Source organism: Aricia agestis, chromosome 7 (assembly GCF_905147365.1).
Source record: "Aricia agestis chromosome 7, ilAriAges1.1, whole genome shotgun sequence".
Lineage (NCBI taxonomy): Eukaryota > Metazoa > Arthropoda > Insecta > Lepidoptera > Lycaenidae > Aricia > Aricia agestis.
In genome coordinates, this window is record NC_056412.1 from 13,257,680 (window position 1) to 13,272,383 (window position 14,704).

General features: G+C 37.2%; 1 protein-coding gene across 1 annotated transcript in view; it reads right to left on the bottom strand.

Annotated features, from left to right (window-relative positions):
• LOC121729084 (gamma-aminobutyric acid receptor subunit alpha-2) overlaps positions 1-14,316 on the bottom strand; it is a 28,190-nt gene extending 13,874 nt beyond the window's left edge. The window contains exons 1-4 of the mRNA XM_042117471.1: positions 13,724-14,316; positions 2,217-2,536; positions 1,874-1,941; positions 1,148-1,368 (exon numbers count right to left, since the gene is read on the bottom strand). Coding sequence (XP_041973405.1) covers positions 1,148-1,368; positions 1,874-1,941; positions 2,217-2,536; positions 13,724-14,316 — 1,202 coding nt within the window. The remainder of the gene's footprint in view (positions 1-1,147; positions 1,369-1,873; positions 1,942-2,216; positions 2,537-13,723) is intronic.
• Positions 14,317-14,704: the final 388 nt, after the last annotated feature.

Consider the following 14,704-nt stretch of genomic DNA (forward strand, 5'->3'; position numbering starts at 1 on the left):
TATATAATATATAAAACTCAAAGGTGACTGACTGACATGGTGATCTATCAACGGACAGCCTAAACCACTGGACGGATCGGGCTGAAATTTTGCATGCAGGTAGATGTTATGACGAAGGCATCCGCTAAGAAAGGATTTTGATAAATTTCAACCCCAAGGGGTTAAAATAGGGTTGAAATTTATCAAAGGTTCATGAAAGGTTTGTATATAATAATACTTCTTAATGCGAGCGAAGCCTCGGACAAAAGCTCGAATAAATTAAAAATCAATTTTGAAATGTAGACGTATAAAGTGTAATTTAATGCAAGATTTTATTTTCCATTCGTTTTCATTAAAATCGGTTCATGATTTATATCAAGGCTGTTCTAATTATACTGAAAGTACTTATTTGTGATAAATGAAGTGGATCGTGTAGAGGGGAGAGTTTTTACTCCCAATTAAAACACAAGCGGCGACGTGGCGATTAATTTTCACAATTTTTAAGTTTCTTTGTTGAAAAAAAGGCGCCCTTAAAATGTTCTGTCTGTAGTCTGTTGTTTATTTTATATTTTTTTAATAAAATATGCCTAGTCTACATTTTTTCGTAATATTAGTATTATTATTGTAGTAAAACTACTCAATAGTTAGATTGATAATAATTTTGCTTGCTTATTTTATTATTTATATTACTCTTAATTAAATTGAAGTTTAATCATAATAATAAATGTCCATATAAGTATCAGTTCCAAATAAGTATCAGTTCCATATAAGAAAGTTCGCCTGTTACTCACGGAGCTGTAGGGATAAGTTAAACTTAAAGATAAACTTACAGTTACATGCACTTAGCACATGACTTCTGAGCTTGCATTTTGTGAAGATCATATTTATTAAATTTTGATCGATTTTGAAATTAAATTGTGATAAGAGCATATTCTTTTTTTATTAATGCTATAAGATTGTTCGTTGTGATCGCTATGGAAATATAGCAAATTAAACATGGAACCGAAGATTGTTAATAAGTATGATTGTAACATAGTGGTGATGAAAATTATTGTGTCTATCCGTTTTAAATATCACTAAAGTACAATATTCATTTGCCACGTTATCATTAAAAAAATGGCAGTCTACACCCGTGAGTTTTTTAATAAAAAATCCTTCAAAAACTTACCTCATAGAATACAGTATGTCTCCGTGTTGGCTGATCCGTAACAACTTATTGGGCACCGTTATGGTATGGACATAGGAGTGTTTGCCGTTGTAGAAGTACGTGTCTGGTCTCCAGATCCTCTCCAGCATTTTGATAGAGAGGGAAAGAGAGCGGATTGGCCCGAGGAAAGAGAGACGAGTGTCACGCCAGTACTGCCTGAAGTAACAGTCCATGGAGTAGTCCTTAAAAAAAAACGCTACCTAATTCAAAAATAGAATATTAGGAGCTAATTGCGTTTATTACGCGGATATTTTTTTTATGAAATAAGTGGGCAAACGAGTCACCTGATGGAAAGCAACTTCCGTCGCCTATGGACACTCTCAGCATCAGAAGAGCTGCAGGTGCGTTGCGGCCTTTTAAGAGGGAATAGGGTAATAGGGGAGGGTAGGTATGGGAAGGGAAGGGAATAGGGGAGGGTAGGGAAGGAAATAGGGTAGGGGACTGGGCCTTCGGTAAACTCACTCACGCGGCGATACACAGCGCAAGAGCTGTTTCACGCCGGTTTTCTATGAGAACGGGGTATTTCTCCGGTCGAGACGGCCCATTCGTGCCGAAGCATGGCTCTCCCACATCTAAATAAAATGGCTATGACTTAGATTTTAAGCTAAAGTAAGGTTAAAGGGATGGAGTGAGCGAAAATAAAAGAAAACAAAATCATTTTAAATGCTCGCACAGCATATTACTTACCATATCCAACTCAGACACTGGACCCATACTTCTGATTAAAATATTTGTTTGTACAACCGTTGGGTATCCTAAAAAATAAAATTATATTAAAATCTACGAAATATTATAAAGGACGCATTTTAATAACATAAATCCAAAAATCTATGCCTGACATTGTCCGTTGTAGTTATAGTAAGTTACGAATTGTCTTTTAATTACATTCCTTTAACCTAATCGTGACATCTAAAAATAAAATTCAAAATGGCGTCGGAGTGGATGGTGGAGAAGTTCTTGGTATCACATTAATTCAGTTCTAATAAGCACCCGAGAGACACTCAATAATGCGCACATAAAAAATTTACACCTTTGCCATGAGTCGGCAGCTGAGAGTTCTCGTAATTTTTCAGCAAATTCTCGAGGACCATTGTGATATTTTTGGAGACTGCATCGTTTATGCTCCTCTTCTGGCTGGATTTGGAAATTCCTTCGTCGTAATCGTCGTAGGTGTAGTTGGAATAGTTGAGGAATTCCTCGCTCCACTCGCTCGACGAATTCTTAGCCGTGGCGGATAAAATTTTCGCAGAGGCTTGCGCGTTGTGTGTTTTGAAGGACGTCAGCGATATTGGAAATGTCCCATTCCTCGTCGTCAAGTAGATAGCTCCTTTCGTCTCGCCCTCTGAAGTGCTGTACAAAAATTATAAGTGCATTATAAAATTCGTAGACATTTTTTATTCTTAGAACTGAGGTTACAATATTTTAACGATGCTATCGATGGGAGACGTTGCGTATATTTATTTCGTCGTTTTGTTTTGTGTTTACTCGTATTGTACGAAAGGATAATTACGTTTGTTCAAAGAGTTTTCGCGTGGAACGAGATGCCGAAAACGACTGAGCTGTATTATTGCTCACGTACTAAATTGCAATTTTAGAGGTTTGATATGAGCCCCAAAAAATCGTAGCCATTTATTTCCTACGTTGTTTTAAGTTCTTTTGTTGTTTTGGATGTATACTTATTGTTGTGTTTCGATTAAGATCATGCCTAACTGCATTAATTATTATTTTTATAAGTCAATGTAACATCTTAAATTAAATAATATTATTAGACGGATTACAAAAGTCATATAATATAGATTTAAATACAAGTACGGAACCCTAAAAACCATTAAGGATGTGACCCCCAGTAATTGAAATTCTATAATATGAGATCCCGACTCAAAATTTACGGGGAACAAATCTATGATTTGTTTCGCATTATCCAACTGGTTGCAACTTTAGCTTTCCTTCCTTTCGATTTCTTTAGTATTTTATATTATGTGAGGGCACGCTGCCAAGTATAAAAAGGTGTACCTATAATTTTAATACAATCTGGCTAAACTATTTTTGCGTTACGACTTAAATTCGTACTATTATTGCTTTGTATTTTTTAGTAAAGTCGTATATTAAATAGGTAATAATAAAATCAAATTCAATTAAGCCTCTGAAATGCTCTAATCGTCGAGGGAAATCGTTGGCAATTAAAAATTCTGCCGTTCTCAGGTGACTCGACAGCTAACTTAGTGCACATACCAACCGATACCAATGAATTTGAAATTTAATGAAGTTATTAAAAAGAAATGTTTTTATAGTGATAATTTCAGTAAAATGTCCATAATTTTATATTAATGTTAAAAAAGTGAGAAATTGTCTCTATGTCCATTACGACGCTAAAGAATTAACCGATTTTGATGACATAAATAGGTGTTAGTCAATAACATAATAAAATGGTTAATATAGTCATTAAAAAGTCAATAATCAATAAATACATACAAATTATTACAATAAACCTGTGTCTTTGTCAATGCTTTATAATATTAAGTATAGAGTGTTTTAAATTAAAACTCGAGTCTCGATCTAAAAGACTATGAAAAGTACTAATAACAGAGTCATAATAGGCTCATAATCATGGGACGATGCATGGTAGTGATGATGATGATGATGATGATGATGATGAATGTAATTTGCATAGTAGCATATGCTTTCCGTTCTTAAAACAACGCCAAAACTCCCAAACTTGTATCTATAAAGAATCAGGAGTTCTCTCAGCACCTTCCGAACCACGGTATACATTCCGGGCTAGCACGGCCACCAGTAGAAATGCGAAAGTATAGACAAACTGTGGCGATAAACTTAAGGTGAAGTTCCGATCTATTTTCGTTCCGAAAAATTCAATTAAAATGCCACTTTATGACCGAATATAGTCCTAAATATTCAAATAATATCCTACCTTATATTACTATATTATGGTCTGTCATACAGTGGCATTTTAATTAAATTTTTGTCGTTTGCGATTAACCGCGGTAAAGATCGGAACGGACCTTAACTTTATGTCCACAGTTTGTCCATACTTTCGCATTTCTACTGGTAGCCGTGCTAGCCTGGCAGGTATACCTCGGTGCAAAATCTTACTTGCTGGTAGCATAATATGCTTAGAATACTTCTCACGAAACTGTAGTCACCACATGTTTCCCCATAAATTTCGAGGAGTTCCCTCGATTACTTATGGATCCTTCATCAGATCACCACTTTTATGAATATAATACCAAATTGGGATGATACTCTATACATCAGAATAACACATAGACTACAATTTTAACCGATTTTCAAAATGGTATGAGTGTTATGTTCAACGATTACTCCGCCATTTGTAAACCAATTTTCAAAATTTTTCTTTTGGTATACAGGCTGTAAGAAAAATAAAGGGTGTAAAAAAAAAGTGATAATACTTTAGGGTGTGTACGTGTTCCTTGTAGAGAGTTCACAGTGAAAGTAGCAGCGCTGAAAGACTAAACATTTTTTTCACTTTTGTATGGGCCCGAGCGTCACGAGTTTCCCCATACAAAAGTGAAAAAAAATTTTGGTCTTTCAGCGCTGCTACTTTCACAGTGAACTCTCTACAAGGAACACTTACACACCCTAAAGTATTATCACTTTTTTTTACACCCTTTATTTTTGTTACAGCCTGTATACCAAAAGAAAAATTTTGAAAATCGGTTTACAATTGGCGGAGTAATCGTTGAACATAACACTCATACCATTTTGAAAATCGGTTAAAATTGTAGTCTATGTGTTATCCTGATGTATAAGCTATATTATTGTAAAGTTTCACTAAAATCCGTTCAGTAGTTTTTTTGCGTGAAAGAGTAACAAACATCCATACATCCAAACAAACTTTCGCCTTTATAATATTACTAGTAGAACTTGTAGGATAGGAAGTAGGATAGTAGGATTAACATTATTATCTTTTTATTTATTTATGAGCCTTTTGACCGGACATGAAAGTTTATAACGGTCGTTTTATGTTTATTTTGAGCACACATTTAAGCGCCTCTTGGACGTGAATTCGATATTCTATGAAACAGGATGTTTGCTGAGATCAATCGCTTCGTATCGAACTCAATTTGAGTCTGCCAGCGATCATTTAGCTTCGGAAATTTGATTGCAGCTGAGCTCAATACCATTTTATTTTACACCCGAGTCACTTTTCTGTCGTATCTTTACTGCATAGCATATAGCTATATTAATTTCATTTATGTTTTGTAATCCTCATTACATTTAAGGGACCGGGTGCCATCGAAATTCTCATACATACGTAATACAAAAATCATTTTCTCATAAGAAAATATTTAACATGTTTGATTTATTTTTCAGCTTAAAATAGTTTCAGTCAGCAGAAACCTAGGTTCCTGCACAAAAATTTACTACAAAATATTTAAACACTAAAAATAGTAAAATAGTAGTAAAATATAAATATTAAAATACTATAATATATTAAAAAATAGTAAATTTACTACAAAATATTTAAATACCTAAGTACTAAAAAATATTTTTAGTGTTAAAATATTTTGTAGTAAATTTTTGTGCAGGAACTTAGGTAATTACTATTTTAAGCTGAAAAATAACTCAAACACACTTTTTTTTTCTTTCAATTATTAACCTGACACCTGCATATATTGTTATTGTTAATTTTGTAGTTTGAATTATGTACTTAATTTAATTAATAATTAGTATAATAGAATGTTATTGTTTTTATATTATTTCAATTTTTAATAATTGTAAATAAAATACATAAGTGTATTTTTGTAATAAAAATATTATTGCTCATCTATTCATATAAATAAAATTGGAGTGTCTAATATCACTTAGGTTATTTTAAATATTTCATATTTAACGTAACATAACATTGCAATTGTCTTATCGTATATTTCATGAAATTATTTTGTAATACTATTGACACACAAAACAATAAGTATAAATAGTGAAAACTTTTTACAAAATTATTGTAATTAAAGAATTTTTCACTCAAACATGTTAAATATTTTCGTATGAGAAAATGATTTTGGTATTACGTATGTATGCGAATTTCGATGGCACCCGGCCTCTTAAGTATCCATAGATGATGAGATAAATAAATAAAAAATTAAGTGACGGGACCACAGTATAGCAATATTATAGGATATGTCTGACGGGACAGCGACGAAAAACCGTGATAGACGTAAAAAAAACAAATATTATTTTAAGATAAATGTACAAATGCATTTAGTACAAAAAGTACAAAAAAAAACTATACATAAACTATAATAAGTAAATTACTGAAAACCTAAGCAAAATATAAAAGGAGAGGTTTCTTTGAGGCTTGTAATAAAATCAAGCTGTTTGATGTTTCAATGTGAAGACCTTGCTTGGCGCTAGATGGGCAGAAATTTGTATTGTGTCCCATTTATTTATTTTGGTCCATCGATATTAGGGACTTTTATAAAACAGCATCTTTATTTTTAGTTCAATTCAGGTATTGATGACTTACTTTAAAAGTTTGTATTGTAATCATATAAAACTTATTTTTAAATTAACAGAAAACATTTAATTGTATACAATTTTAGAGTACAAAATACCAACAATGTTCACTGCTAAAGATCTAATTCTTCTGTAGGTAATGTGTTTTTAAAAGTTCTTTGCATAAAGCGTGGAAGAGTGTAAGTTAATGCGACACTGAGGACGGTCGATGCTTTTAGTCGTAATTATTGAAAAAACTTTAATCCTCACTACACGCATTGGTTGTTTTCTCTTAGCGCTGCGAAACTGTGTCATTTTATTTACAAAGAAAATGTATATTCACGAATGAGATCAGAGGAATTGATTCATAAGCAGATGGAGGACCTACGCTATTTGATTATGTCATAGTAAAAGGACGGGAATTAAGTTATCTTCATACAAAGGCACCGCGCGGGGCTTGTATGTTTGCGCCATAGTATCAATGCGTCGCCACGTACGGCACACAACAAAATCTCGGCCAGTTTTATAAGGCTGGTACCGCCGAGATTTTGTTGTGTGCCGTACGTGGCGACGCGACGCATTGATACTATGGCGCACACATACAAGTCGCGCGCGGTGTCTTTGTATGAAGATAACTTACTTCCCCTCCTTTTACTATGGTTATGTTATATGAGCAGTAAGTAGTAATTTGAAGACTAGACTTGACATAATCCGACAAAATAACGTAGGTCCGTCATCTACCCATGAATTAATTTCCCAATGATAATATTTGGGTTGCCTGAATTATGTCGCTAGTTACTGTTCTGCGTTATAGCTAGCAAAAATATGAATCCAGAAACATACACCTGCAATATCCTAATTAAAATATAGGCACAGGCATTATCAATTACATACATTCAAGTATATCTACATCCTCAAACGTCACAGAATTGTCAATTTTTAGGGTTCCGTAGCCAAATGGCAAAAAACGGAACCCTTATAGATTCGTCATGTCTGCCTGTCTGTGTGTCTGTCTGTCCATCCGTATGTCACAGCCACTTTTCTCCAAAACTATAAGAGCTATACTATTGAAACTTGGTAAGTAGATGTAGTCTGTGAACCGCATTAAGATTTTGATACAAAAATGGAAAAATTATTAAAAATTGTAGGGGCCCCCATAAATTGGTTTGAACGAGATCTAGCAAGTAGTTTTTTTTCATAAACGGTAAACCTTAATTTAACTTTCATTAAATCAACTGAAATATAAAAATAAATCAAAAACCTTTTAATTTCATAGAAATAAACCTTAAGTATTGCTGCTGCGGAACCCTTCATGGGCGAGTCTAACTCGCACTTGGCCGGTTTTATTATTTCGATTCATAGGGATTTGTATTTCTGACGGTCAACAAAAAGTTGTATCACGAATGTATTCTTAAAAAGGTTCACCGAAACTCAAACGGAACATTCTATAGGATCCTATAGGATGTTCCGTTTGAGTTTCATCCGGTATACTCAGAAAACATTTATTTGTGTTGTAAGTTGTAAAACTTTTAATTTCTTCCCGATTTTCTCCAAGAAATATTCGTTAAAATTAGTACGATGAGCACGGAACCAATTTAAATTATGTGACAAGTAAGACCACTGTAATCATTAATCATTACCCTAGAAAGATGATTAGGTTTCTTCATTAAAAATGCAAGCACTTGCATGTTTAAATTATAGATATAATAACTATTAGGCCTGGAGATTGGGACCTGTCGGAAAAGTATGGCAAGGTGATTTTCGTGAATGACGACGATGATTAGCTATGCAAAAATTAGCCTGGTACAAAATATGGTTCAATTTTTTTATTAAAATTAACGTATTCGCGTCGGTATCGCGGGCTGTAAGCCATACGGAGTATGGCATTACGTTACCGCCAACTTATTTTTTTCGACTAAGTATTTGAAAATACAAGCATTTTTGTGGAACAAATCGTTCGACACTCGTTATTTATCCGACACGTTTGATTAACGCCCACGCGTTTGGGCTGCCAGTGCGAGCGCTATGACCATAATTTTCCTTTTTGCCTTAACGTAATTATACCCTTGTAGAACCGCCAGCCTGATACAAATGACCAAGTATTTGGTGTCACCATCTCCAGGTCTATATATGGCTCGATTTACATGCGTCCGCGCGAACGAGCGGTAAGGCCGCTAAAACTACCACACCACGAGGTCACAAGCACTAATTGTATGTAACGATTCATTTAATAAATAGCGTCGCGGTTGCGCTGTCATTTAGGGCCAATTCAGACCGCAACGTGACGCGCAGATACCTCGAGCTGCATTTCTAAAAACCAATTGAAATTTGAACTTTATTTACTACACAAAAAAGTTGACATTAAATTGACAGACTCCAATGTAACTTCTGTGACGTCGCTAGACGGTTCTCGACGTAAGGCTGCCTGAGGCGGCTAGACGCGTCTCTAGGTTGACGCGTCAATTTCAAAGTGAGCGCGCGCAGCTTGGCGCCGCGCGCTGCGGCGCCCCTGACGACGACGACGACGACGACGACGACGTCGGTACTCGGCTCTCAATAATTATTACTATCTCTATCTTCTGTCAAAATTATTATCACATGTTTGCTGTAGCTAAAACTCGAGAACGACTGGACCTGTTTGGTCAAATTTTTTTTTGGTGCGCAGGGGAAACCCTTTATGGGCGCCCGGGGTTGGGGGTGTGCCTCAGTTTAAAAACTGAAGCACCCCGGGGGTATGTGGGTGCCGGGCTTACGCAATAAAACTACCTGCGGCTTGCCTTCAGCCGTGTACGGTGGGATGTCCTGGTTCTGTCTAACACAGGAATCTCTCCGCGACCGGCAAGTCTACCTCATAAGGGACCGGACTTCCACCAAGTTAGGGAACGCTTCGGTAAACTGAAGCGTTCCCCTCGGTGCCGGGACTAGCTAAGCCGGGCAGGTTCCCATCCTTGCCCGGAGCCCCGATTAGACAGAAGTTTGGAGGTTCGCATAGTGACGCCTCCGCACTCCCGTCCTACGCCGTCGGAGCGGAACGGAGAATGAATCATCCTCTCTGTTTCGCTGCGCGGCCTCTTTCTGCGAAAGGATGGTTTCACAGGAAGAGATCACCGCCTGCCAGGCCTCATCACTCTCGAGCATGCAGCGAACCGTGCTCGAGAGTGAAAGGTCCCGTCCAGGCACCGCCGTGAGATCCTGGCACTGCACGGCCCAACGATCGCACACATCAGTGTGTGCTGGGCCGTGTCCTCCGCAGCGCCACAATCATGGCAGGCTGGTGTAGGCTCTCTCCTGGCGATCTTACACAGGTACGCACCGAAGCATCCGTGCCCGGTGAGCACCTGTATAAGGTGGAAGGTAAGGGGTTTCAGCCTCAGCAAACTTTGACCGTACTGGGCCTGCGCCAGGTCCTCACCCCACCTCCTCAGCAGCCACCTCCAGGCTTCGGACCCGCCGGAGCTCCCTCCATTGCAGACCTTCGCCCCATGACCTCCTCTCTGAAACGATGAGGTGCAACTCTGCGAAGACCCTTGCAACCAGCTCCTACGGCGGGCGGACCAAACTTGGGCGGCAGTTACTGCCCTGGCGGGAGACGCCAGGGCAGTAGCTGCCGCCCAAGTTTGGTCTAATTTGGTCTAATCTCATATATTCTATAATATCTCTCTCATATATTTTATAATACACTGTTGCAATTATGGCAAAGTTCTAAAATAAGAGAGCCCAGGTTATTGAATAGATTTTTTATTAAAATTATAAACTATTATAACACACTCAGACTATTAGTACCTATTATTATTAGTTATTACTTGGCTTTGTAATGCTTGCTGTATATAATTGTTATTCCACAATTAATTTGAATTATTGTTTGATTTTGGACATTGTTGGAAATGTCCAAAATCTCAGTCCTTTAATATTTCACCTATCTGAAATCCAACTGTTTTCTGTAACTTCAGTTTAATTAGGGATCTGAAATCATCAACAGAATAAAGATTAATTTATTTAACATACTACTGCAAATCCATACCTTCTAATACTTGGAACTACTAATATATATTATGTGCTAATACTTTAAATGTCAAAGAGTCTGTCTATCTGTAACCTCGTCATACTGAAACCTCTGAACCAATTTTAATGCAATTTGGTATAAAGATACATTGAGTCCTCGGAATGGACATATTATGATACTTTTTATCCTCTAGGTACTTTGGATACAAATCCAGCCATACTATAACATATACTTATTCATACTTACTAATATTGTTATAAATGCAAAAGTGTGTCTGTCTGTCTGTTACCTCTTCACGCCCAAACCGCTGAACCGATTTTGCTGAAATATACTTTGAGTCCCGGGAAAGGACATAGGATATTTTTATCCCGGAAAAATGTACGGTTCCCGCGCGATAAACGAATTTTGGCGCAACGGAGTAGCGGGTGTCATCTAAGGCGGGGCGAGACCTTAATTTGATGTGGGCAAGATGTGTCTTGCGAGGCCCCCTGATGGATGACGCAAGAGGATGGATTTGTTGAGAGAAAGAATTTATTGATACTCAAACTTTTATTAATGAATATATTATGAGTATTTAAACTCGTAAATCCTAATAAAAAACCTCGTGATCCAAGGGGCGTGAGGCCCCTTAGACTGCGAAGCCGTAGGCCGTCGCCCACACCGCCCACACCTTACGCCGCCTCTGGTCATCTTGTTGGTTATAACTTATAAACTATAAAATGATAATACTTGCATAATATTATCATTTCATACTTTAATATAAATAATTAATAAGATATAGAATACAAACCAATTGCGATTTTAAATAATATTTTAATCAAAACTCGGAGTTGGAACTTGGAGAGAGACTTCACTCATGATTCATGTAGAGTCGCCAACCAATTTTACGAAGGAATATATAAATTAGTTAATTAATAAGAGGAAAACACGTCTGAAATATATTAAATACACTAGCTTTTGCCCGCGGCTTCACTCGCGTGAAATTCGAAAATCGTGTACAATACGAATATTCTTGCAAATCTCCTTTTGAAACATGATGTTTTTCCAAGACCAAAAGTAGCCTATGTTACTCTCTATCCTTTCAACTAAGTCGATGCCAAAATCAAGTCAATTGGTTGCTTCGTTAGGCTGCGAAGAAAGGACAAACAAACAAATACACTTTCGCATTTATAATATTAGTATGGATAGCTGTTTCCCGCGACTTCGTAGGCGTTACCATAGTATAATAACGGAAATGGATAATTCTCTCCTTTTTATGGTCCCTTACTCAAATGGTAAAAAACGGAACTCGAGTACAAGGATATAATATCAGCCTGTCCGTCTGTCCATATCCAGGCAAAGCCTCCCTCATATTAATCAAATGACACTCGAAATCTGTATGTTTCACATGTTTCACTATTAATTAATAACTTAGTTTGTTCCTAAGGAATAAGAATTAAAACTCAACACTAACGATGCAACATGTTTTTGCTTGGCAACATTACCAGGCGGGGGGCGCAGCCCCCCCAAGTAAGGGCAGGGGTAAAGCATCCCGCATGTTAATCAAACGACACTCAAAATCTGTATGTTTAGTTTTGGTTAGATTAATTTCACTTTTAATAAATAACTTTGTTTGATCCTAAAGGAGAATTAAAACTCAACACTAACGACGCAACATGTTTTTGCTTGGCAACATTACCAGGTGGCGCAGATGCTAAGTTTGAATAAGGCATATGCCTTATTCAAACTTAGCATATACGCAAAAACCGTATTCAAATCGATCAGCCCCCGTAGACAAGTGGCAAAACGCTAACGCTAACGCTAACGCTAGCGCTACAAAATGTATGGATTTGACATTAGTATTCGCTAGCGAAGCGATGACTTATGTCAAATCGCATACATTTTGTAGCGCTAGCATTAACGTTAGCGTTAGCGCTTTGCCACTTGTCTACAGGCCCAGTAATTTTCGTGTTAAAGAAAAAAGTTTTATACAAAATCTTGCCCCCTCTTTTGTCCCCTTAGAGGGGTGAGGGGATTTTTTTTTACACCAGATATTAAATTGGAAAATACAGTTTATAATATGATGTAAGTTTATTCAAGAAAAAAGTTTGATACAAAATCAGCCCCCTCTTTGGTCCGTTTGAAGGGTGGGGGGGAAAAATTTTATACACCAGATATGAAGTTGGAAGAAGACAAATATATCTGCGAAAACCATATTCAAATCGGATCAGTAGTTTTCATGTTAAAAAAAAAGTTTGATACAATATCTGACCCCCTCTTCGGCCCCCTTAAAGGGGTGGGGGAAAAATTTTATACACCAGATGTTAAATTGGAAAATACTGTTAATAATATAAAGTTAGTCCATTGAAGAAAAAAGTTTGATACAAAATTTGACCCCCTCTTTGGTCCCCTTAGAGGGGTGAGGGGGGAAAAATTTATACACCAGATGTTAAGTTGGAAGAAGATAAATATATCTGCGAAAACCGTATTCAAATCGGATCAGTAGTTTTCTTGTTAAAGAAAAAAGTTTGGTACAAAATCTTACCCCCTCTTTTGACCCCTTGGAGAGGTGGGGGGAAAAATTTTTGTACACCAGATGTTAAGTTGGGAGAAGACAAATATATCTGCGAAAACCGCATTCAAATCGGATCAGTAGTTTTCGTGTGATGCTGGAAGAAACATACAGACAGACAGACAGACAGACAAAAAACTAACCACAGTTTTGGCTTCTATAGCGATGTAGTAACAGCCCCCGCTTGTTATTTTTTGGATATCTTTAATGTACAGAATTGTCATTTCTACAGTTTTATGTAGAACTCCAATTATCCGAATTAATGGGGACCGGGGCCCATTCGGATAATCAAATATTCGGATAATCGGATTTAAAAAAAAAATGCCATTGGAGAGAATAAAAGCTACGTTTTGATATTGCACTATTTTTTTATTGAATTAAATGAAAGAAACATGAAATTTTCACATGTTTTAAATATAAATAAAATGTACTTATGTACAAGTTTAGAAATAAAAATCATTGTTTTTTAAACATCTCCGTTAATGTAAGCTGTTTTGCGGTCTTCAACCGTTTTCGGGCAGCCAGATCACGCATTCGCTTGACGGTGAGCAGTTGCAAGTGGTCACACTCGGGCTGACGCTCCATCCACTTCAAAGCAGCCTCGAGGCCGGCAAATGCTTCACTAGCTGATGGTCCAGCGTCTACTTCAACATCAGCAGAAAGTTCTTCTTCCACTTCCACTTCAACATCTTCTCTCACACTTACAACAATTTCATCGTCATTGAGAATTTGAAAACCAGGGTCAGACGTGTCACAAGCCATCCACTCTCCTACATCTTCAGCACTTACTTCTGTACAACCAGGAATTTTTACAATAATTTTTCTTATTTCCTCTAGTGACAACGCATCTTCATCATCATCATCCTCTCCATATTCTTGTTTCTCATTTTCTTTTTTTTTGTTCTTCTCAGACGGTAGGCCTTTCAGTTTATTCCACGCACGTCTTAGCGTCACTGCCGTAACCAAACTCCAAGCTTCCGCTACCATGTAACAGCAGTCCTTTAAATTTATTTTGCTATGATTTGCCAAAACCAATTCTTCATCTTCAGCACCTTCGATCAGCAGTTTTCTCAGCAGTTGCCTTCTGTAATGGCGCTTCATTGTTTCAATAACAGACTGGTCCATGGGTTGCAGCAAACTTGTAACATTGGGAGGCAAAAACGTCGTTTTAAACTGCCCATTCTCTCTTTCCAACAGTTCTGCTGTAGGATGAGTGGGTGCGTTATCAACAATTAAAAGCACCTTACTGCCTTCTTTTCCCACCGATTTTTGGTGCTTTTGAGATGCGCGGCGCGTCACGTCATTACGCGTCGCGCCTCGCCTCGCCTCGTCACGTTGAATTCTGAACTGACCCTTAGTTTCAGATTCAGACCGCAACGTGACGAGGCGAGGCGCGACGCGACGCGACCTAAATTTGTATGGATTTGACAGATGTCGTCAGCGTGAGACGTCTTGCGAATCTGTCAAATCCATACTAATTTAAAAATGC